Genomic DNA, 25,046 nt, shown 5'->3' with positions numbered 1-25,046 from the left:
ATAAATACATAATATAAAAATATTACTGCTGTCAAAGTTAACTTGTGAGATTAATATGTTTAATGGCATGTAATTTAACACAGTTAGAGTAGTTTGATCATTTTCATTCAGTTGTATTCAGTTATTTCTGACTTTAAATAAATAATAAATTATGAAGGAAGACCTGTAGCAGCATGGAGTCATTTGCAGTTTTTGTATTGCAGAGATTTCACTGAAGCTCAAATATCGGCTCCAAATAACACAAATATTTTCAAATAACACATATACTATAATAAATCTGTATTTTATGTATTTATAGCTATTACATATAAAATAAATATCATTAGAGCTATATTCACCTGACACAAAACAATAAACAATCTCCATCACAGTGAAAGCATGAACAGATAAAGTACATTTACACTACCATTCAAAAGCTTGGTAAGAGTTTTTGATGGTTTTAAAATAGTGTCTTATGCACATCATGGTTACATTTGTATGATCAAAAATATAGTAAAAACAGTAATATTGTGAAAAATTATTACAATTTAAAATAACTGTTTTCTATTTGAATATATTTTAAAATGTAATTTATTCCTGTGATGCAAAGCTGAATTTTCAGCATCACTATTCCAGTCTTCAGTGTCACGTGATCCTTCAGAAATCATTTGAATATGCTGATTTGCTGGTCAAGAAACATTTCTTATTATTATCAATGTTGAAAATGGTTGTGCTGCGTAGTATTTTTGTGGAAACTGTGATACTTTTTAGGATTCTTCAACGAATAGAAAGTTCAAAAGAACAGCATTTATTTGAAATCTTTTTTAACATTATAAATGTTTTTAATGTCACTTTGCTCAATTTAATGCATGCTAAACTATTATACAAATGTATAAAACTATAACTAAAAATTTTCTAATTTATATAAAAGAATATATAACTGAACTGATTCATTAAAATGAATAAGACTTCTCAATGCAATAAGAAAAATAGAGAGGACAGTTTAGGTGAGCATGTTTGATTTCCTCAGATTGCTCGGCTGTACTGTATATATATCTTTCTGCGTAATATAATGTGACAAAACCCAGCAATGTAGCATTTTGTCATGCATTTTGTAAGTCCTGGTCCTGCTTGTTAGTGGACAAGCTCTTCTGAAATTAGCTGAACTACTGACACACCTTTGAATTTAGCTAAGTGCATTAATAAAGACAACTAGAAAGGCATATATCCTTTCGAAAACTTAAAAAATGCTAAATTAGATTATACATTCTTTCATTTTAAAATACTTTTATTTGTAAGTTTATGCTTGACACACCATCAGTGAAGTCAGATGGGTAGAGAGGCAGTCGGCGACACAGATCCTCATAGATTCCTCTGCCAACTCTGAAAAAATCTCTACACTACACAGATACAGAGAGAGAGAGAGAGAGAGAGAGAGAGAGAGAGAGAGAGAGAGAGAGAGAGAGAGAGAGAGGGAGAGGGAGAGGGAGAGGGAGAGGGAGAGGGAGAGGTAGAGAGAGGAAAAGAGTGAGGATTACTCTTTCACACACAGACACACACACACACACACATATAACTACATATATAAACGTGAAAACATGTAAATAAATTTACTGCAATACTGCAGCGGGAGAGGCACATGATTAAAGCACGCACACACACCAATTAAACATCATACACATCAAATCCTGCTGAATCACAGCAAATACACACACAGAAGCAAATACACACAATGCTTTACACTGCAAGGGAAGAGATACTGTGTTAAAGCAGACAAAAACACACTCTCCTACTTAAATCCTCACACACAAACACACACAGAAGCTCAGTGTAATCACACTCACACAGGGCCCCCTGCACAGCAGAGAGAGAGACACAAGATGAGAGAACACAGATTCTGCAGACTAGAGAGAGAGACAGCCCAGTGTTAGAACAGCATTAGTACAACGCAAACGCATTACAATTATATCAGCAAAGCACAGTCAAGAAACCAGTTACATTACTCTAAATATCCAATAATGTAGCATCAGAAATATAGCATCTGGCACATGTGCATTTCAGAGAACTAAATTAGACTGGCTTAAGCACTCTTAGAAATAAAAAGCCCCATAAAAAGGTGTACACTATTGTCATTTAATATATATATATAACCAACGTGTTCCTGTTCGCAACCGGACAACTTTCATAAATCAGTTCCTCTAATGAATTGGTCCACAAATAAAAAAAAAATAAAAAAATCTTTTTAACAAATTACTCTGAATCTGTCAGAGCAGATATTGAATCAGTATCTGACTTCATGTTTTTTTCACTTCACAATAACTTTGTTAAATTCACTTAATGCATTAGTTATCATGAACTAAAACATTTTTTTTACACAGCTTAAAATCATAAATATTCAGTCAATAAATATTAACGTTAATTTATGATATCGTTTAAAAGTTTGTGGTCAGTAAGATTTTCTTCTGTTTTTGAAAGAACTCTCTTATACCAAGGCTGCATTTATGTGATAACATAATTAAGTAAAAACGGTGATATTATAAAATATTCATATTGTTTTCTATTTTATTGGATTTAAAAAAAAAGAACAGCATTTATTTAAAAACAGAAATCAATCATAACATTATACATTTCTTTACTGTCCCTTTTGATCAATTTAATGTGTCCTTGCAGAATTAAATTATTCATTTTTTTTAAATGATACTGACCCCAGACATTTGAACGGTACTGTATAACTATTGTTTATTGTTAATTCATGCTTGTTCAAAATACAATTTATACAACTTGAAATCTTAAAATGTATTAATAAATTTAAAAATTAAAGTGAATACATTTTCCTAATAATTTTTAGGTTATGATACCCAATTCATAAACGAGTATTAACTAAACCTTACAGTACAGTAGAAACAGAAAAATTGTAAAATACTATAGGATTTGTTTAGTTTAGTTTAGACCAATCACGGCAAGGTAGGAGACACTGGTGGTTATGTGTGTGTCTTTGTGCCAGGTCTTGTTGAATTAATCAATTAATCAAATTTTAATAGGTTTTATAGGTCAGGATTTGGCGATGGAGCAGTTTGTCCGTCTCACATTAATAACCTACATTAGCCTCTTATTGGCAGACAAGCTCATTTTCTGTCAGTCAGAGAGAACCTGTCTCAGGATATGTTTAAATAAGTCATACACAGATTTAAGTGTTCATTACTGAGCCGTACTTATTTATCATGACAGCGTGTCTGAAACAGAAAGAGTAAGGGACCTTTCCTGGGCATTTGCCAGAGATGAATAGCTTTTAGTGATAAGTGATAACACACACACACCACACACACCACACACACACACACACACACACACCACACACCACACGCACACACACACACACACACACACACACACACACACACACACACACACACACACACACACACACACACACACACACACACACACACACACACACAGTAATGATTCTCTCCACCTGGTTACCACTCCTCGGATGTGTGGAGTGAAAAATGCAAAAAACACAACTATTTGGGTCTCCGCTGTTGTCTTTACAGAGAAAAAAAACTAGGGCTTTAACTGGCGGCTAACCTCAGCCAGGGTGGTCTAATGCTCACATATGCCGAATCAGACTTTGTATGTGTGCGTCAAACCAAAGTAACAAACAAGATAAATTCTCATTAGCTGTTACATGCTCAGTAAAACTTAATCACTGGAGTGTAAGTCAAACAGCAAACGGCGAAGGATGAAGGGAGAAAAAGAGAGCGATATAAAAAAACTGAAGAGAAAGATTGCAAACAATGGCAACCGTTAAAACTGAAATCGTTACAACTGAACCTTAAGCAACGCCGCACACGCTGCGATGTGCACACACCTTCAGTGGTTTTTGACTGTGTGGGTCTGTCTCTTCGCCCTCCACAGCTGTAGTTTTACGCTTGGCAGCGGTCAGGTGGTACCGCTGGATGACCAGCGCCTCTTTGAACTCCTCTTGAGTTTTACTCTCTAGCAGCTTCTGTCTGAAAGAGATGTCTGAGAACATGCTGGCGAACGTCCTGCCCAGCTCCATCGCCGTCTTAGTGCTTTTCTGAGAAACAGAGATCAAACATGTGTTACATTTGGTGACCATTAATCATTTATAGTTGTTACACTTTTACGCTGTATCTACACCAGACACGAGCGAATAGGACCCATTATAATCAGTGATGCTGTCTACACTGAATTCGACATTAAACTGATCTCCTGTTCAATTTCTGATGCACTCCAAGCTTTCGTGCTACTTCCGATATGAATAACAAAGTTGCAACAGTCGCTTTGTTTTATATTTATAGCCACTACTCTATATAGAACCTTTTAGGGGTTCATGTTAAGGGATCATTTTATGGATTTAGTTTTAATTCATTAATTTTATTTTAATTAATTTTATTACATTTTATGAATTAAACAGCTCGTAAACATATTTTATCACGAGAAAAAAATGTAAACGACCCGTTAAATATCAAAGTATTGAGACATTTATCCTTATATAGAACCTTTTTGGCATAAAGTCTACAAAGTATACTGAACAAAATTATAAACGCAATGCTTTTGTTTTTGCCCCCATTTTTCATGAGCTGTACTCAAAGATCTAAGACTTTTTCCATGTACACAAAAGGCCTATTTCTCTCAAATATTGTTCACAAATCTGTCTAAATCTGTTAGTGAGCACTTCTCCTTTCCTGAGATAATCCATCCACCTCACAGGTGTGGCATATCAAGATGCTGATTAGACAGCATGATTATTGCACAGGTGTGCCTTAGTGTGGCCACAATAAATAGCCATTCTAAAATCTGCAGTTTTACTGTATTAGGGGGGTCTTGGGGGGGTGTCAGAAAACCAGTCAGTATCTGATGTGACCATCATTTGCTTCACGCAGTGCAACACATCTCCTTCGCATAGAGTTGATCAGGTTGTTGATTGTGGCCTGTGGAATGTTGGTCCAATCCTCTTCAATGGCTGTGCAAAGTTGCAAGATATTGGCAGGACCTGGAACACGCTGACGTATATGCTGATCCAGAGCATCCCAAACATGCTCAATGGGTGACATGTCTGGTGAGTATGCTGGCCATGCAAGAACTGGGATGTTTTCAGCTTCCAGGAACTGTGTACAGATCCTTGCAACATGGGGCCGTGCATTATCATGCTGCAACATGAGGTGATGGTTGTGGATGAATGGCACAACAATGAGCCTCAGGATCTCGTCACGGTATCTCTGTGCATTCAAAATGCCATCAATAAAATGCACCTCTATTCATTGTCCGTAACATACGCCTGCCCATACCATAACCCCACCGCCATACATGGCTATCGCCATAGATGGCTGTCTGCCATCTGCCCTGTACAGTGAAAACAGGGATTCATCCGTGAAGAGAACACCTCTCCAAAGTGCCAGACACCATCGAATGTGAGCATTTGCCCACTCAAGTCGGTTACAACGATGAACTGTAGTCAGGTCGAGACTGTTGAGCATGCAGATGAGCTTCCCTGAGACGCTTTCTGACAGTTTGTGCAGAAATTCTTTGGTTATGCAAACCGATTGATGCAGGAGCTGTCCGGGTGGCTGGTCTCAGACGATCTTGGAGGTGAAGATGCTGGATGCGGAGCTCCTGGGCTGGTGTGGTTACACGTGGTCTGTGGTTGTGAGGCCAGTTGGATGTACTGCCAAATTCTCTGAAACGTCTTTGGAGACGGCTTATGGTAGAGAAATGAACATTCAATTCACGGGCAACAGTTCTGGTGGACATTCTTGCAGTCAGCATGCCAATTGCACGCTTCCTTAAAACGTACAACATCTAAGGCATTGTGCTGTGTCATAAAACTGCACATTTGATAGTGGCCTTTTATTGTGGCCAGCCTAAGGCACACCTGTGGAATTATCATGCTGTCTAATCAGCATCTTGATATGCCACTCCTGTGAGGTGGATGGATTATCTCGGCAAGGGGAGAAGTGCTCACTATCTGTCTACTAGAAATCTGTCTAAATTTATTTGCTAGTATAGATAGTGCTGCACCACATTTAAATTAAGTCATTTTCTTTTCTTTATATGCAAATAAGGTGTTTTATTGAATGCTACTACGGTTACAACCTACTTAAAGCGAGTGGCAAACTTAATTTTATATAAAACAGATACTTATGCAGATTTTTTAGTAATAATGGCAGCAGTGATTCATTAAATTATGACAAAATTAAGGAGAACAGCATTTTAACCGGGCTCATATCCAAAAACAAAAACATGTAGTGCACTTTGTGCATTTTAAAATTGTGCAACACGGATTTAGACAGATTTGTAAACAATATTTGAGACAAATAGGCCTATTGTGTACATAGAATGGGGGCAAAAACAAAAGTGTTGCGTTTATAATTTTGTTCAGTGTAGTAACCCAGAATTTTTTGGAGCAGAAAATAAAGCAGTTGCATTTATGCTGCTGATTCGCTTAGATGCTGCTAATACATGGTCGAAATTGTAGATCTATTCTCAACTTTATTTCCAGTTAAATGCTTTTACTCTGCTAATACAAGAGAAGAGAGTACATGCACTTTTGACCAGTTATCTGGATTTATGATTTCTGCTTTATCATATGGATTGAGTCCATTTGGTATTTAAGTTACATAACATTTGAGTTGTCTATTGTTTTAAAACACACGGCAAGTAAAGAGGATGAATCTACATGTGCCAGCATTACAATCCAGCTTTTAATGTAATGAGAAAATGCGTTTTTGAGTGTGCGCGCATATAATTGTATTGCTTTTGAGAAAAGCACAGGATTACAAAGCAAAAAAGTTGCTATACTGTTTGGTGAACTACAGAGAACAGAAATAGATGAGTGCATGCAAGAACACAAGGGGAGAGAGAAAGAGAGAAAGAAAGAGAGAGAGTGATTAGATGTAAACAGATGTAAACACATACACACAAACACACAGATTTATGATGTAAACACAGACACAACGAGATACACAAAATGGTCTTGGAAGGAGCCAAGGGCCCCAAAGCCTTTACAGGGAGACTGCAAGGGGAACACAAAATGCAGGACCAGGACTTTGAGACTTGAACGTGATAGTATTATTGTTTCTCAACCTGCCACGAATGAGATCTTGTTAATATCTCAACTGTTTCTCATGAATAGCAAAGAGTTTAAACAGAGCAAATTGCTCTTGCTTTTTGATGCCAAGGACCCCAAAAATATGATACCTTTCCTGAAATATGAAGACAAACTATATATTTTAATGTATAAATACCCATTTAAACTGTGTGGGGGAAAACAAATGTGATATTATAAATACGTGCTATTTCCAAAAAATTTAATATATATATTAGTACTATAGTACCAACAGTATGATTATGAATAATCACATGCAAATAACCCAAAACCAAACCCTAACCATAAGCCTATTGTAAAAACATGTTGTTCATAAATATTACTCAATACTTTAATTTATAATTCCACCGTAAAATGGACACCTTAAAATGAAGTGTAACCAAAAATAAGTTAATAAATATGTTAAAAATACTTTTAGTAAAAATAAAATTGAACCCCCCAGGGTCCAAGTTTGAAAAACCTCAGATTTGCAAAGACAAGAAGTTTGAAATCAAAGCTATTTCTTTAAACAAAAAGAAAAGAAAAGAAAAAAAGAATGTCCATAATCTGCAAATAAACTGTCTTCAGTATGTATGTGTGCATTTATGTGTGATTATATTACCATCTTTGAAGGTGCCAGAATGAGGATAACATAGCGGACCTCTGCACAGTTTTCCCCCCAGTTCTGTGGACGGTCTAGGCGTGAGATACACACGTGACGCCTCTGCAGGTTCTTCACATTGCAGCTGTCACAAAGAGTTAATACATCATCATAAATCCTCTTTACAATTTACATAGTGCTTTAATGTACCTGGCACAGTATCAGATTAATTCAATATGTAAGAGGAGTACAGCAAAACACATTAACAAATCCATTGGTTGAGGTCTAATGGGATTACAGAAAGCTCTTGAACAGGGGTGTCAAAGTAATGTTTGGTTGTGGGCCGGTTGGGAAAAGTGCCCTTCCTGTTCTCTTTCAGGCTTATAAAGTTAAAATGTGTACACCTTTTGTTTCAGGCTTGCTGCCACCTATTATGAGGTTAATATCAACACAATCAACTATATTAAAAGGGGAAAGATAAAACCAATCAATGCATTAATAAAGTCAAATATTACCATAAAAGCTGGCCTAAGGAACAAAATGTAACAGTACACTGTTCCACGTCTAAATTACTCAAAATACACATTAATAACCGACCCTATACTCAGACCCTGGCAACAGGGGCATTGAATCGCCTCATTGGTTCAGCTAATACCCATAACACCCGCTTGTGGCCATAAAACTCAGAAAGAGAGAATTCAGAAAAGAAAAATGTGATCATCTAAAATATGCGAAAGCTGTTGTGCCATTCTGTAAGGACTTTGGTAACCTTGAGGCTATAGAGCTGCTGTGGGTCATCCAACATTGCCACATGTTTCCCTTTCTTGCCCATAAAATTGTCCGCTCATAATTCAAAGAAAAACAAATCTTCTGCTCACTAGGCTAGAGTGGGCCATTGCAAATGGATGAACTTGACTTTTTATTGTATTTACCTTACTGTGAGTCTTTGTTCTGACCCTAGAGAGCGTCTAAGACTGAGTCTTCAATGACTTTTGATTTAAGATCTCTGGATTTATGATCTCATGTGAATTAATAAAGCTAATATAATAAATGAGAGTGTTAAAAGTGCTGTCAATAATTAGAGTGCTTAAAGATGAGACTTGACTTGAGCCCTCCCCCGGACAGCTCATCATAATTAACAGTCAATAATTAATTACATTATAAATCTATGTATTTATCCATCCATCTATCCTAAACCGACAAATGAGTAAATATGTAAATAATCATCTAGGAATGGACAATATTAGCCACTCTCCAAAACCAGATTATAGAGTAGAACAAAATAGTACAATGCAAAAACCAGTACAAGTAGAGAAGGAAAAATATTTCTACAAAGTACAAAGTGCTTTTTACGGGTCACCTGATTATGTTCTTTAAAATGCACTAAGTGCACTTCACTACATGTTTTTGGATATGAGCCCGGTTAAAATTCTGTTCTCCTTAATTTTATCATAATTGAATGAATCACTGCTGCCATTATTACTAAAAAATCTGCATAAGTATCTGTTTTATATAAAATTAAGTTTGCCACTTGCTTTAAGTAGGTTGTAACAGTAGTAGCATTCAATAAAACACCTTATTTGCATATAAAGAAAAGTAAATGACTTAATTTAAATGTGGCGCAGCACTATCTATACTAGCAAATAAAGCAGCTGGTTAAGTTTGACAGGGAGTGGTTTGTGAAATATTGCACTGTCTAGAGAAAATAACTCTTTTTAGTTTGCGCACTGATGTTGGCTGCTGCCTGACACTGCTACAGTTTGGAGGCTGTTGATAAAAGTTCCGGCAGCTATTAAGCAAAAGTGTTGAGAAAGAAAAAATGTTGGCGGATCTTGAGAGCTCTGAAACAAAGCAGATGAATCATCGGAACCTAATAATGACCTGCAGATTTCTGTTAGATAAGGTTTGCTGGGGATCATTTTATTTTGATAAATGACTCAATAGCAGGTAGCAGATTTTGACAGATGGGAATCCTGAAGTCATCATCTTGTCAAATTACAAGAGTTGCTTCAGTACAAGAGTTGGCCAACTAGAATTGTTTTAAATAATTATTTAAAAGAATTTCATAAACACAACAAAAAACATCCATGTGAGAATTGCTGCAACAAAGAAACATGTAAGGCTGCGTTTCCACTTGGCATTAACATGTGACCTGTATCCGGATGTTGTCCACATACACATTGAAAAGACAAGTGTAAATGTGCTTCTGATTGGAATGTTATCCGATCAGCGTGTCCAGGTTCGGAGGTAGTCGAGGACGCATTGTGATCGGATCACAGTGTAATGTAAACGCAATCCAGCCATCGTGTCTGCATTCACAGATGGACGTCACACAAAACCCCGCCCACTGTCATTATTCCCCCTCCCTCTCCAGGAATTAATGCACGTAGCTGTGTGGTTTTACGATACAGTCGAGTGTGAAGTACATTGCAAATATACTGAAAGTTGCAGAACCATTAATTTTCTGTAAAGAACGCGCATTTTTCGCACCATAGCTGGCAACATACTCGGACCCTTAAGTTTCTCTGTACCGTTTACATTACAGCATCTATCCACATTATTAGTACTTACAGACTTTTCATCCTCCACATTTTGAAAGACTTGTAAAATGTCCCCTGACTGAAAACTGTTTTTTAAAGAAAACCCACCACTTCAGGTCGACTTTGCACCGGAGCCATTTTTTTTTTTTTTTGTGAGATTGAGTTTGAGTTTCTTTATTTAAAGGGACAGTGCACATTAATTAACATGGGTACAAGGTCCAACATGTAAATGTGCCAGATTTAGCCATACAGGCTAATTTTCATCTGCAGTCCCTAGCAGGTTAAACATTTAAACAATAAATACACTACTACAATAAAAAAAATAAAAACATAATAAATACAAACACATTATTCTGTATTATGGCAACATATTTGATTTGTTAATAACTAATGTTTTATGGATTTAGAAAATGATTTGATAGACGTGATCTTCCTTAGTTCTGTGGGTATGGTATTCCATGCATGAGCTGCTCGAAAAGAGAAAGCCGACTGTCCAAAGCTACTTTTTTTACATGGTATTTTACAATCCCCTCTTGTAGATGCTCCAAAAAGAAACGCCATACGCCTCCTCATTGGCCTCAGGGAAATAATTATACAGTACATGCTTAAACAGATCCAGTGATGTTTTATTATCACAGTACCTACAAATCGATTATAACTTTAAGTTGACTGTTTGATAAGGTTTTATTAGTTTTAACAATTTCACTGTTAAAAAAGAGCCTTTTTCAAGTAAAAGATAAAATCAAGGGCTATTGATGCTATTTAGCTGTACCCCAGTAGCCATGGACCCAGTAACACCCCTGAAGAACCATGAAGCTCATGCTAATTAACATCTTCATATATTAATATATTTTGCAATAATGTACACTATATTTTTATTTGCTAATTGTTTAATACCTTATTACAGATTTGACAAATTATTCAGAGGGCATGATTAAAAATGTACATTTTATAGTATTGTTAAATATTGATATACACTACCCCTTTAAAAAAAAGTCTCTTCTTCACCAAGGCTGCAATTATTTGAAAATTGCAAGTAAAAACAGTAGTATTGTGAAATATTATTACAATTTAAACTGTTTTCTATTTTAATCATTTAGAAAATGTAATTTATTCCTGTGATGGATCATTATCCAGTCTTCAGTGTCACATGATCTTTCAGAAATCATTCTGATATTGATTTGCTGCTCAAGAATCATTCTTATTATTATCAATGTTGAAAACAGTTTTACCATTTAATGTGTTTGTGGAAACTGCGATACTTTTTCCCCCCAGTAATACTTGATAAATAGAAAGTTTAAAAGAACAACATTTATTTTCTTTTGTAACACTGTAAATATATTTACTGGCACTTTTGATCAATTTAATGCATCCTTGCTGAATAAAATTATTGATTTCTATTAAAATAAAAATCTTACTAACCTCAATCTTTAGTAGTGAAAAAGTAGTGTTTATACTTTAATTAAAAACACAATGTTAAATTGGCAGCCCTAGGAAAAATATTTTTTCCTATCTTGTGGCATTTCTTCATTCACCCCAGCTCTAGAAACTCTCCAGGCTCAGAGTTACAGGTAAGACAGATCCAGGTAACTCACAGGATGCAAAGCCAGGACTGCTGGTACTGGATCCCTGTGGCTGTGGCCGTCACACACTGCAGCGTCTCTGACAATAGATGCACTGTGAGGAGAGAAGGCAAGAGGTCAGTCATGACTGGGTGTGCATTACGGACAAGAAAACTAGAAAAAAACATGAAGAAACATGAAAAAGAAAACTAAACAATAATTTCAAGTTAACTTCAATCTGGATGCCATTTCAAAAGTACTGCACATCAAGTGCGAATGGAGCATGAAGAACAGTAGTGAGACTGCTCACTCACAAGTTTGACACCAAGATTAAGATTACTTTACTGTATATGGTGACACACAAACGAAAACAAACAAGAGGATGTGAATTGATGGAGGGACTGGTAATAATCATCTCCATGAAAAGGCTAATGCATATCAAGGTAGAACATAAGCAGAAGCTCACCAGATGACAATACACATCACTGCAGCCAGCGTGAGTGACAATGAAGACCTTTCCAAGAACACCACCAAATGTTTAATTCAAATGAATCAATCTGTGTGTCTATGTATGCGCCATCTCTCTTGTATGTGTGAGCTGTCCAGCATATTAACAACAAGCAGTGGGAAAGCAAGTATGTGTGTTTGTGTGTATATGCCCTCTGTCCAGCAGAGATGACATATGAGTTGTTCAGCATGACTAGCAAAAACAATAGGTGTATGTGAGTGTATGTGCCTATGTATGTATGTATGCATGCATGTGTGAGTGTGAGTGAGTGTGTGAGTGTGTGTGTGTGTCTGTGTGTGTGTGTGTGTGTGTGTGTGTGTGTGTGTGTGTGTGTGTGTGTGTGTGTGTGTGTGTGTGCTGTTTAGCAGGCAGGATGGATGTCTCTGGCACACAGTCACACTGTCTCATCAATAAGACATCACACACTCACACCGTGGACAGATGGGTATCACCATGACAACACACTCAGCACCATCGAGAAATAGACAGGAAGAGAGAAAGAATGAGAAGAAGAGGAAAAGATAGGGAAACGTATCAACGGAGAAATACAGGGCAATATGAAGACTGTTGAATTGGCATGGGGACAAACAGCTCAGATAATTATGTACTTGGTGTGTTCGTGAAGAAAAAACAAACAAATAAAAAAAGTACAAGGATGCATGTTGTGCACGGCCATAAAGGCATACACTTATGACATATTAAAGATTTACAATATTTCAAATTATTTGTTTATTATACAAAAACATAACATTTTTGTGATGTTTCAACTTTTTTTTTGCCATTACATTTCTGAGACAGCACTTGATCGTTGTGTCACAACTTGAGATGAGAGCTGGTATATGAGAGTGATAAGATATTTTAATAATGTCTCTGATGCAAACCTCTGCAGAATCAGTTCAAACGGACAGTTTAAAGTAAACTCAACAATCAGGGTAATTATAGGTAACTAAAACTAAGACCATAAAAATTTTTTTTTTGTCACTTATCTATGATGACATTTAGTATTATTATATTTATGATGTTATGGTTATATATATATATATATATATATATATATATATATATATATATATATATATAACTGTCATAATGCATTATAAAATAGATGTTTATCATTACTTTGGTCAATTTAGTGAGTACCACTATGGAAAATAAGTTGTGGTTATTTAATTATTTATTGCTGTATTTTTAGCCTTTCAGAACAAATATAGTACTGAGATGTATAATGAATATTAACTGATTTAACAAATAAACTGTTCAGCTATATCGTCCTCTCCTGAAATACACGCATTAACATTCAGGCAATCATCTAGGCCAACCCTACCTTACCCCTTCTGATAACTGCCTGAGGCCTGGACATAAGGATGAAATTAGATGCTTTTATTCACACACTCTAAAGACTTTTCCTCAAGAAATTAAAAAGTTTATTCACTCCTTGTGTGTGTGTGCTGCATAAATATTATGCAGAAAAAGACATCAGAATGACAGTGGACTTTTTCAATCACAACAGTGGAATCCATGCACAGCCAATCAGCCGAACGGCAATGAGGCAGGAATGAGAGAGAGACGATGATACAGCCCAACCTAACACACCACCACAGGGAAGGGAATCACTCTGTATTCAGCATCAGCTCTTTTAAAACAACACCAAATCTTGTCATTTCAAATGTGTGGATACTGATTTCGAATTGGATTGTGTCACTGCATCAACTGGAAAATGCAGTAAATCGATGGATCTGAATAAGAAAACAGAGACTCGCGTGTCTGTTTGACTAATGGTACATGTCAATCACATCCAGTGAAAACACTAGCACTCAGAGAAAAACACACATGAATTGTGTATAATATCCCACATCTGATCATATCATTCTTACCGTCGTCATAGAAAATGAAATTCTGCGACCTGTCTGTGCGAGAAAATGAGAGACAAAACAGACCAACACACGCACACACAAACACACAGAAACGGAGTTCAGCTTGGAAAGGAAAGAGTTAAAGTTAGGCTGAGCACAGAAACACATGTTATGAATCCTAAAAGCAAGCAGAAAGAGGGAAATGTCTCTCAGACACAAATTCAGATAACCCACCTCCCACATAGACACACCAAACCTCCCTCTCTCACTAATTGGGGCTGGGTTGTCAGGCAGATGCTCAGGTCTTTTTACTCAGATGAAATATGATTTTTCTCCATCTTTCATTGTGCTTGCATCTTAGCTGAATGAGATCTTTATTCCCATTTCATTCTAATTTGATCTTCAGACCGATAGACTTTAAGTTGCATGTGCGAGTGTATGTGCGTTTGTGTTAAATGCCTGACGTGTCCACATACAAACAATGCACTCACAATTAGATCTCATTCATGGATGCTCTTCCAAATGATCATACATTATCATATTCATGACATTCACATTTCATAATCCAATCACACATCAGTTCATTTGCATGTTCCCAGGCTCACATCATTAATATGATTCTCGCTCACGTGTGAGCTATGTATCCTAGCAACAGAGGGTCAAGAGAGAATGTATCATCCTTAGACTTAAAAAAAAAAAAAAAGAAGTAGAAGAAAAAATAAACTAACCATAATTTACATCTCACCATTCACACAATCCGGCAGTGTCCGGGCACAAATTAGGTGCGATGTTAGTCAGGATCAGAGTGGCGGTACAGTAAAGTCCAGGGCTGGGCTTAATTGTTGCCCAGGATAACGAGTTATATTCTGTGTGTATTCAGCGTGAATTTGGCAATGATGATAAGAACACAGAGATTACTTGTGAGCCACAAACGATCAATACAATCCAAAAAAAGCATGCTGTCAACTTGTGAAAATCTCAGAGGGAAATGACACATTCATGCAGCCCGATAGATTTAAATGCTGCTGTGTGATTATATACGTTGTGTTGTCAAGACTATTTCATTTATTAGAGTGAATTTTATTTTAAGAAATCCTTTGGAAAAACTCAGACAAATCTGTGAGCAACAAGTACACATCTAATCATAAGGATAGAAAATAACTTATTGTCTAGTGATGAGAATTATCAGGGGTGATAAACAAAGTTGTTCAATTATATCATATAATAAGGCAACCTGTGTTCTAAGCGAAAGGTTTAATTTACCCTCATCTCTCATAATAGATGACAAAGAAAATTTACTCACTGTAAATACAGGGGTTTTAAATGTGTAAAAATCAAGAGATGAGCTTTCATCATGCCAAAAACACTCTCATTGTATAGTCACCTGCATGATTTAAAAGAAACTATATAGACAAAATTGGGATACCTAAACATGGGACTGTACACCAACAGGGACTGTAATGACATTGCATTCTAAATACATAGACAGTAATAAATATAGAGTTGATCCCTCCCTTTGCAGTTATAACAGCTTCCACTCTCCTGTAAAGGCTTTCCGCAAGATTTTGGAGTGTTTCTGCCCATTCATCCAGTAAGTTCTGAGAAAAAGCAGACTGTACCTGCGTTTTGGCTCTTCCAACCTATAAGATAAGCTTTTGAATGCTATTTGAGCATAAGAAACAACATTTATGGGACAGTTGTTTTGAAAATTTAGAAATTTTTGAAAAGGATTTGAAATATGTTATTTAAATGTGAGTTTGGCAAGCAGTTTTTAAGATTTCAGGATTCCTTCATTCAAGTAGATAGGACTTGGTCTTGGATGCCTGAAATATCTGCCCAGTGGCATTGCAAATATGGCCGCCAAGTGAACAGATTTTCCTTGAGAGGGACTTTGGTTGGAAGCATATCATTTTCCAAAATGTCTTGTTATACTGATGCATTAAGATTTCACTTCACTGGAAGTAAAGGGCCTAGCTCAATCCTGAAAAAGGCCCATACCTTCACTAAACTTTACAGTTGGCACAATGCAGTCAGGCAGTTAACATTCTCCTGTCATCTGCCAAACCCAGACTCACCCATCAGACAGCCAAAAAGAGTAGCTTGATTTGTCACATGTCTACTTCTCCAGAGTCCAATTGTGGTGTGCTTTACGCGGATCATTCTATGGGGGTCGCAAGACTTTCTCTGTGTTCTCGGAGTTACACCGGCACAGCCAATAAGTGCGCTTCACAAAAGGCTCATTGCAACAGGCTACGTTTACATGCAACCAAATAATTTGTTAGTTAACGCATTGACGGCTCAATCGGACTGAAAAGCCTTCATGTAAACACCTTAATCGATCCTAATGAGCCCAATGTGAATGAAATTTCGATCGGATTGAAAGGGGTGGTTTATTCCTTTTCTAATCCAATCGAGAGGACATGTAAGCACTTGATCGGATTGAAAACTGAAACTGAAAGGACTGCGCATTGCATAATGTTCTATGAGGCGCTGAACGAGCTGTTCTTCCTGTTGAATAAAGTGTCATATAAATGAATGTCCTGTCACTCTATAATTCTCCTTTCACTCACTCAGCGTCAGTGAAGTGGACCAAGACAACGTCCTACCAGTCCCAGTTTCAGACTCTCATCCACAGACGACAGGTTTTGGGCATTATTACTGCGTGATAAATATAAGCAGCACGGCACAACGGTTCATATGCTCATTGTCTCCAAATTATGACCAGAAATGGATAAATATTAAGTCTGCTGTATAAAACATATAAAGAACCAATGTAAGAGAAAAGTTAGTATGCGCAAACAGCGGGAAACTCTGTATATTCGTGCAGTGTGCGCATGTCAGAATCTATTCTCATTTGAAGCTTGTCACATATATAAACGCACACATCAACCTGATCACGTTTAGCGTTCATGTAAACACTACATTCAGATTCATCAATCGGAATGAATTCAGTCCAATTGAAGCTCCTCCAACAAATCGTACTTTCGAATGTCGTACGTTGAATCATTATCGCCGTAACTTTCTAGCGCTGTTCTCAACTGTCCTATCACTGTAATTTATTATTGCGTCGGACGGCTCTTATTGGACAAGGTCCTACTCTCTTTACGTAATGTTACACACACTAGCCCTAATGCTATGCCAGACCATATTATACTGTACGCAGCCACGAAAACAAAAAGCAGGAATATGCTGACAACAGCTAGTTTGTGTGCAACACTACGAGCCGCACTTTTCCAAATTCCACGCGTCTGGATATTATCATTTCAGAGCAGCAGTCTCGTGTCACATTAACGTGAGTAAAAAAATCTGTTTGCCTCATAGTCTGCCTAATTATTGAAAATATTTGTGTTTTCGTGAAATTAATTATAATAAGCATATAGGTCTACGGTGTAGCCTAGGTCTAAAGAGGCATTTCAGTTAGGCTATTGATTTATTTCCTGTCTTAGTGGGTCATATGACTGGCATACAAATAAAAATTAGAATAAAAAATAAAAAAAGTGTATTGCAGAAGGCAAAAGGTAGAGAAACCCTGCTATACACCACTTCACCCGACGCTTGGCACTGTACTTGGTGACATGAGGCTTGCATACAGCTGCTTGGCCATGGAAACCATTCAATCAGCAGAGCATTGGTCACTTTTAAGCTTGAGGCAGTGGGCTTGAGTGTTTTGGAAGGGGGATGGACTAGCTTGATGCCGCCACCTGGGTTGTGGGGGGGCAGCTGCCGTCTGAGACGGAGCAGAGGAGTTGCGTCGTTTGGCTGAGGCCAGAGCCTGCTGCCGTCCTCCATGATGGGTGAGGAGTAAGGAACAGGGGACTCGTCGCCGGCTGCCCGAACACGGAGGACTCGTTGCCGTACACCAGGCATCGGAGGAGTTAGAGCTCTGTCCAGCGAGGGTTATCGAGTGCCACTACCAGGCATCGCGAAGGAGTTTACACAGCTGGTGGAGGACCGATGGCAGTGTTATGGAAACACCATAACATTTTTTTTCCCCTCTCTCCCCTTTCTCATCTCTGTCTCTCCTTATCCTTCCGTCTATTTTTCTCTTTCCTCGTCTGCCCTTAACCTTAACCCCCCCCAGGGGCCCTTCCAAAATAACCTACCCTACCTTTAACTATTCTGTCATTTCAATTATCTTATGTACTCAATATTGAATTATACATTGATTTGTACTTATTTTTAATTGTATTTTTCTTCCAGCCGCTCCTGCCTCAAAGCTCTTTCACCCCTCAGCTTAACTTTTGTGATTCGTCATTTTATTCAACTCCATTTGGGAAGGCTTGACCATTCCAGTGAGTCTAATGTGTGAATGACTGGACAGAAGAGTGTTATTATCACCTGACTTCCCTTTATGGGGTCATTCAGAGTAAGTCATCTCTCTGACACATCCTAGAGTGAGTTTCAATGCTATTGGGTCACCAGGGATGAAAAAGGACTTAATTATTGCTGAAACTTCTTTTACCTTCCGTCTCTGCACAGTTCCCTTTGTTACTCATTCTTCAGACCCTTTTTTATGTAAAATCTGTATTATGATTTATAAAGCAATTTAAATTAAAATAACATTGACTAACGCCAAACTGTTGTGCTTATATCCTTTGAGGTGTCAGTCAAATCAACTCTCTGAGGTACTGAGCAACCTTTCATAAGCTTTTCATGAAATACCACACAAATAGAAACAAGCACACTCACCATTGACTTCCTGTGACCCAGCGTCTGTGAAGAGGGAGCTCATGATCTCCTCGAAGTTGCAGCCGGGCTCAGCGGTGTGAGGGTCCTGTGAGACGTGGCGGAGCATTGTCTTTAACACATCATCTAGAGAGGTCTCGTCCTCGTGCAGCAGAATACTGGCCCTCTCCAGAAACCCATCCAGATCCCTATGAGCTCGCACTTCCTCCTCGAAGTTCATCAGCTTCACATACTGAGAGAACACATAGAGGAACATGCAAGCAATGCTAAAAATGTCTACAAAGAAAACATGAATACAAATTTCTTATATTCACATATTAAACAGGGTTCCGAATTTTTTAATCATTTGATAATGCTGGATACCATAATTTATATATATATATATATATATATATTAGTGCTGTCAAACGATTAAAATATTTAATCGCGATTAATCGCACATTTTTATCTATTCTAAATGTCCCTTGATTTCTATTGGTTCCATTATTTTTTTTCTAATTTTAAAGGAGAACTCCGGCGCAAAATGAACCTGGGGTGTAATAACACATTGGTACAGTCGACTGTTCTCTGGGATTTGTTTTCATGATAATCGAGTGTAAAGAGTTTTATCTCTAAAAACTGTTTAGCTTATAACGCTAGTATATGGGGCATATAATAAGTAAAAAGAGATCGCTAGTTAATACCACTAACAAGGCTCAACACGGTAGCTTAATGAGGGTCTCTACATACAAACCGAAGCACTGAGAACTTTGTAAGTGTACAGACAGTTTAATAATAATATACTTTATAAAGAAAGTACCATTGCGTATACAGGCAGGAGCCATCTTTGAGAAACAGCCTCGACCAGTCGAACCACTAACGCCCTGCTAAGTGAGCTGAACTGTGAGATTCCAAGTCACAGTTCAGCTCATAGCACGGCGTTCGTGGTCGACTTGTTGAGACTGTTTTCCAAAGATGGCTCCGCGATGGTACTGTCTTGCAGTCTTGCAGCTCAAGGCTGCAAACATGTTATAAAAAGAAACTCTGGCCTGTAAATCGTTTCTATTTTGTTTTAGTTGTTCTTGTTGCTTTTCTGCAACATATGAATAAAAATGTATTAGTTTTTATGTTTTATTCATAGATATTTCTAGTTTGCGGGAGTCCCGCAAATCGTTTTATTCTCCCGTACCCGCACACACAGAGTGAGTGCATTATCGTCCGCGCCCGCGCTCGGCCATCAAATCTAGTCCCGCGCCGCACTCTATTGCGTTGAGAGTGCACGTCTCTAGATCGGCGCCTCGCGCCATCCACTCAAAAATTAACGTTAGGCTACTACTCTTTGGCCGGCGCGCAAGCCCAAACAAGTGTGTGCGGCGTGTCTGTTGATTTGTTTCCGGTCTAGCTATCTGGTGTGATGTTGTAGTTTACTAGTTTAACGGTACTAGTTGTTGCAACAGCATGTGTAAAAAAACTACAAAGTTTGCAAGGCCAAAAAGAGCGTTAATCTCACGATAAAAAAATGTACGCCGTTAAAATGGGTTTGCATTAACGCCGTTAATAACTGACAGCACTAATATATATTATACTGTGTATGTATATACAATAATCATATAAGTATATTTAAAAAACATAAATTTGACTGCATCACTAAAAAAGAAATGACTCAAAACAACGATTCACTCACACATTGCACGTCACTAGGGCTTGTGACCAAGTATTACTCTACACAAAAGTAATTCCTAGCAGCTGTTCTATTTTACAGCTCAACATAATTTGAAACAGTTTATTCATTATAGAAATGGTCATGTTCCTAGAAAAAAGCAAATTAAAAGATTCCTTATAGGTTCAGGTTATCCAATATCTTAGAAACACTGATTAAAACAATAAGCCATGGCAAACTGCATTTTATTTTATATGTATGAATGGGATATTGTACATATAATGGTGTTCAAAAAGTCTGAGAAATACTGAAAATTGTCACCATAACAATTTGTGTAAATAGTGTAAAAAGAGTAAACTAATATGAATTTCAGAATGCCGTAGTATTAAGTAAACCCTAATGATAATGTTATCCAATATGATTTTTTTTGTTTCAAATTCATTTCATAAGCTCTGTTAAAAAAAATACTAAAACGTTTCTTATTTGAATGCTTTGATGAAAAAGAAAATATTTCAGATTTTAAAAGTGGTCACAATTGGCCCCGCTGTATGTAGACATCAAAATAGAATTAAATTAATGTGCAGTCACAGGTGTGCATGTCACATCATACAGGGACTATGCATTCAATAATATATGTTTGCATGTGGATGTAATGAGCAGTGTTGGGGGTAACGCATTACAAGTAATGTGAGTTACGTAATCAGGTTACTTTTTTCAAGCAATTGGTATTAATGCTTTTTAATGCTTAGGTGCTTTTTTCAAATAAGTAATGAAAGATACTTTGTTTTCCCATTTATTGAATTAATAAATAAGTTTACCCATGCATTTACTTATTTCACTTGCACAAATCAAATTTAATATTTCTCAAAATGAATAAAAACAGTGAAATATAAAATTCAGAAAATTACGCAAAGCTTCAATAATTTTATGTTAAATTTCACGAATATACTTTAATGTATTCAATCTCAATTTATTAAGCAATGTCTGCGGCTGACCTTTGATGATGCAATTTAACCATACTGATAAGCAAAAATGACTTCAGATAAACCTCACATTTGGGTTTAATTTTTAATTTTTTATTGGTGAAATAAGAGTTGAACATTCTTTTCCTATTTTTCTGGAATCTAAAATGGCAGCACATTCGAAATGTTTGTTTGAGCAGCACCCTCAACTGTACAGGCGTGAATTTGCATTTCCTTTAGCCTGAGGCTTATTAATTTCACTTCTGGTGTGAAACAGTTTTTTGTTATTAAAAACCAAACAATCAAGCTCAGCCCAGATAAGATAAACTAACGCAAAAGTAACATAACACATTACTTTACATAAAAATTAACTAAGTAATGCAGTTAGTTACATTTTTTGGGAGTAACACAATATTGTAATGCGTTACTTTTAAAAGAAACTTTCCCCAAAAGTGGCAATGTAAAAGTCTCACCCTTCGAGACGTGTTAAGCAGCACACAGCCATGGACATCAGATTCTGTAGGAAAGAGAGAATGGGAAAGCCTAAGGGGAGAATGCTGTGTGCCAAAACAACAACCATCATAAAGCAGCTTTTAAGAACAACTGGTTTCAGAGAAAACACTCTAATAGCATAAAAGTGTTTTTTTTTTTAAACGCAACAGTGAACATCTCCTCAATATAACCCAACATCACAAATATCTGCTATGAAATGAGTTCAATTCCTGAATACAAAACAAAATATCACTCCCACAACACTGTTTATTAGTAACCACCAAATACATCACAGCATACTCCACAGATCACGAGTATCATCCCAACTTTGAAGGGACAGGATAAACTTGTGTACACACATGTGTTCCCGTGTCCCTGCCTGTCCTTTATTTGCTTAATTCATGTTTGGTATTGTCCTCAGGTTTGCAGGTTCAGCTTGCAACCCTCACATGATGGCTGCATGCTAAGTCTTCCTCCATATAGAGATTATATAAAGCAGACAGCCTTTATCAAATAGAAATCCCTCAGTTCTGTGCGCGTGGCCTGCAAGAAGTCCTGCCTCTGGAAAGAGATATTCAGGGCAGGCAGGATTACTACGACCCACGGCTGACTCCTCCACTGCCTTAGCTCCGAGATTAAACAGCCCCCTCGGATGGGTTTGGGATTAAAAGGGGAAAATTGAGAATAAGAGCACCACTTTAAAAGGATAACTTTGGGTTTTAATAAGAGGTAAGTCTATGTGTTAAACTAATAAGGTTATATAACCTCTCTGAAAACCTTTTAATGGCTTACAGTCACTATGTGAAACAGTTTATTTTATTCTCTCCTCTTCAATCCTTGTCCTTCTATCACTTTTCAAGTTGTCATCTGTATGTTCAGATGTTTACGAGTACGCAATATGCATTTAACAATTATGTGAGGTCATCTCATGTTGAACTGAAACGCACCGCAATATCTGAGCACCTAATTAAAGCTCAGTGAGTTGCTGGGTATAAAACTCAAAACCACTGTATTAACATGAGATAAAAGGCAGCATTAATTGAGCTCAAACTACACTGGTGAAAACCCTAATCCAAAGAGAATTCAGCAATTAGCCAGTTCTCAAAACCACATCCAATCAAAACGGCATCAATGATTTGCCGGAGGCTGTTAATAGTCGGACATATGCTCACCCCCGTGGTTTTCTGAAATGAGGAGGCAAAGCCCCTCTCTGTGTTTACTTTCGTCTAATATAAATTCATGTTTCATTGAAGTTTACATAGTTTCTTGTATGTTGAAAATTTGGAAATGTAACTTACATTAGGGAGTATCAGCAAGCAACACATACTGTGATCATTTTGTATACATGGATTATTTACATTCAAAAGTTGAGTCAAGTCAGAAAGATTGTTCATGTTTTTGAAAGAAATCTCTTACAGCGTGTCCTAACTACACTCGACAGCTGGAACAATAAACACAAAGTGTGGCATTAATAAGCTCAGGAACTGTTTATGTGCTTTATTTAATGTTAAAAGCATGCAATGTGACTTTGAATATCATTTAGTGCTCACAGCTTTGTAGCTGTAAAAAGCAAAAATGGATAATTCACCTCAGATCTTGAAATTAAACAAATGGAAAAAAACAAGTGTATTAGAATTTGATTATGTAGCCTACTTATCCATTTTCTTGTGAGTGCCGTCAAGATTACTCTCTGGTGCTGTGCACTTGCCGTTAGACTCCACCCACACACTGTTCTGATTGGCTGTGGGTTTTGATTGATTTTGACGCATCTCGCAGTCGCGTCGCGTCTAGTGTGGACAGACAAATTATTTGTCACTGGAATCTTATCGCATCGCGTCTGGTTAGGACACGGTGTTATGCTCATCAAGGCTGCATTTATTTGATCAAAAATAAAACAGTAATATTTTAAAATATTATTACAATTTAAATTTTTCTATTTATGTATACTTTAAAATTGTATTTATATTCACATGCCTGTGATGACAAAGCTGAATTTTCAGCATCATTACTCCAGTCCTCAGTGTCACGTTTTCCTTCAGAAATCATTCTAATATGCTGATTTGTTGCTCAAGAAACTTATTTTTTATCAATGTGGAAAATAGTTTTGTATGTTGAATTTTTTTTTTTACATTTTAACAAATCCTCAATAAGCACAAAGAATTTGGAGAAGGTTGTGGGCATGGTGATGAATTTTTAATTTCACCGAGCTGTGTAGTCACTAAAAACTTACTTGCAGATAATTTCTTGTATCAAGTAGTTTGGATCTGAATGCAACAGTAAGTGGTCATGGCAGGGTGGATGAGCTGTTATTCTGACATTAGTTCATCCATTTCCACCCATTCCGGCAAAAACATTTTGTGCAAGAATAGTAGTGCTGCTAAGACGGATTTATTTCACTGTTTTCCCATCACATTTACGGTATGCTATAAGACTTCAACAATAACGCAAAAGGCTCAAGGGAGGCCTCCTTCTAAAACTCTATTAAATGGTGTGGTACCTTGTTACTTTAGGAAAACCAATGGTTTAGACATCATTTGAATTCATATTAGGTAATATTTTGTTTTATTTTTGTAGTGTGTAATTATTTCAACTTTGCCTCACCCCCAGCAATCAAGCAGCACTAAAAACCCAGCAGTTTGCTAAATAATGTGCCTGGGTCTTTGGTCCAGCCAATTGCTGAAATCAGGGGAATTATAACTTAAAACTAAATGTTTGGAGGCCATGGTTTATAAATATTCAAACACACATGCATGCACACACACATGCATCCTACACAGTTCAAGCTCTTAGCAGTGTCAGAGGAGTGGAATTTGGTTTTAATCTAGACAAGTGCTGACGGCTTGTGCTTGGAGGATGACAGAACATTAGACCGGATGAGACAACGTGTGAACAAACCCCACCCATCCTAATGTGAGTCCACCAAATGCACAGCAAGAGTCACTTAGGCAGAAAAGAGAATTTAAAACAGAACTAACTGTATTTGAGTAAACAGAGAGAGAACATATCCTTGTCTGATTCTGGGTCACCTGTCTACTGATATCACTGGAACTGTGCTCACTTTCAACAGCAGCAGCGCGTTAGGGCAAATAGCAACCCTAACAATAGACTTGTTA

The 25,046-nt window shown here is 37.1% G+C and overlaps 1 protein-coding gene across 23 annotated transcripts in view; it reads right to left on the bottom strand.

Moving 5' to 3' along the window:
* Positions 1 to 25,046, bottom strand: part of slc4a11 (solute carrier family 4 member 11) — an 85,372-nt gene that overhangs the window by 13,444 nt on the left and 46,882 nt on the right. For 9 of the 23 annotated variants that reach the window (XM_077237440.1, XM_077237451.1, XM_077237441.1 and 6 more), the window contains exons 4-11: positions 21,915 to 21,958; positions 18,844 to 19,072; positions 14,176 to 14,208; positions 11,827 to 11,908; positions 7,713 to 7,836; positions 3,851 to 4,060; positions 1,824 to 1,883; positions 1,295 to 1,379 (exon numbers count right to left, since the gene is read on the bottom strand). In XM_077237440.1, the coding sequence (XP_077093555.1) occupies positions 1,295 to 1,379; positions 1,824 to 1,883; positions 3,851 to 4,060; positions 7,713 to 7,836; positions 11,827 to 11,908; positions 14,176 to 14,208; positions 18,844 to 19,072; positions 21,915 to 21,958 (867 nt within the window). The remainder of the gene's footprint in view (positions 1 to 1,294; positions 1,380 to 1,823; positions 1,884 to 3,850; positions 4,061 to 7,712; positions 7,837 to 11,826; positions 11,909 to 14,175; positions 14,209 to 18,843; positions 19,073 to 21,914; positions 21,959 to 25,046) is intronic. The other 14 variants (XM_077237457.1, XM_077237461.1, XM_077237456.1 and 11 more) reach the window with 5 other exon arrangements.

Source organism: Siphateles boraxobius, unplaced genomic scaffold, assembly GCF_051911475.1.
Source record: "Siphateles boraxobius isolate OS27281-9 unplaced genomic scaffold, OSU_SipBor_1 20, whole genome shotgun sequence".
In the NCBI taxonomy this organism is placed as follows: domain Eukaryota; kingdom Metazoa; phylum Chordata; class Actinopteri; order Cypriniformes; family Leuciscidae; genus Siphateles; species Siphateles boraxobius.
The sequence above is the reverse complement of the archived record's forward strand: the minus strand, read 5'-3'. Positions and strand labels throughout refer to the sequence as shown.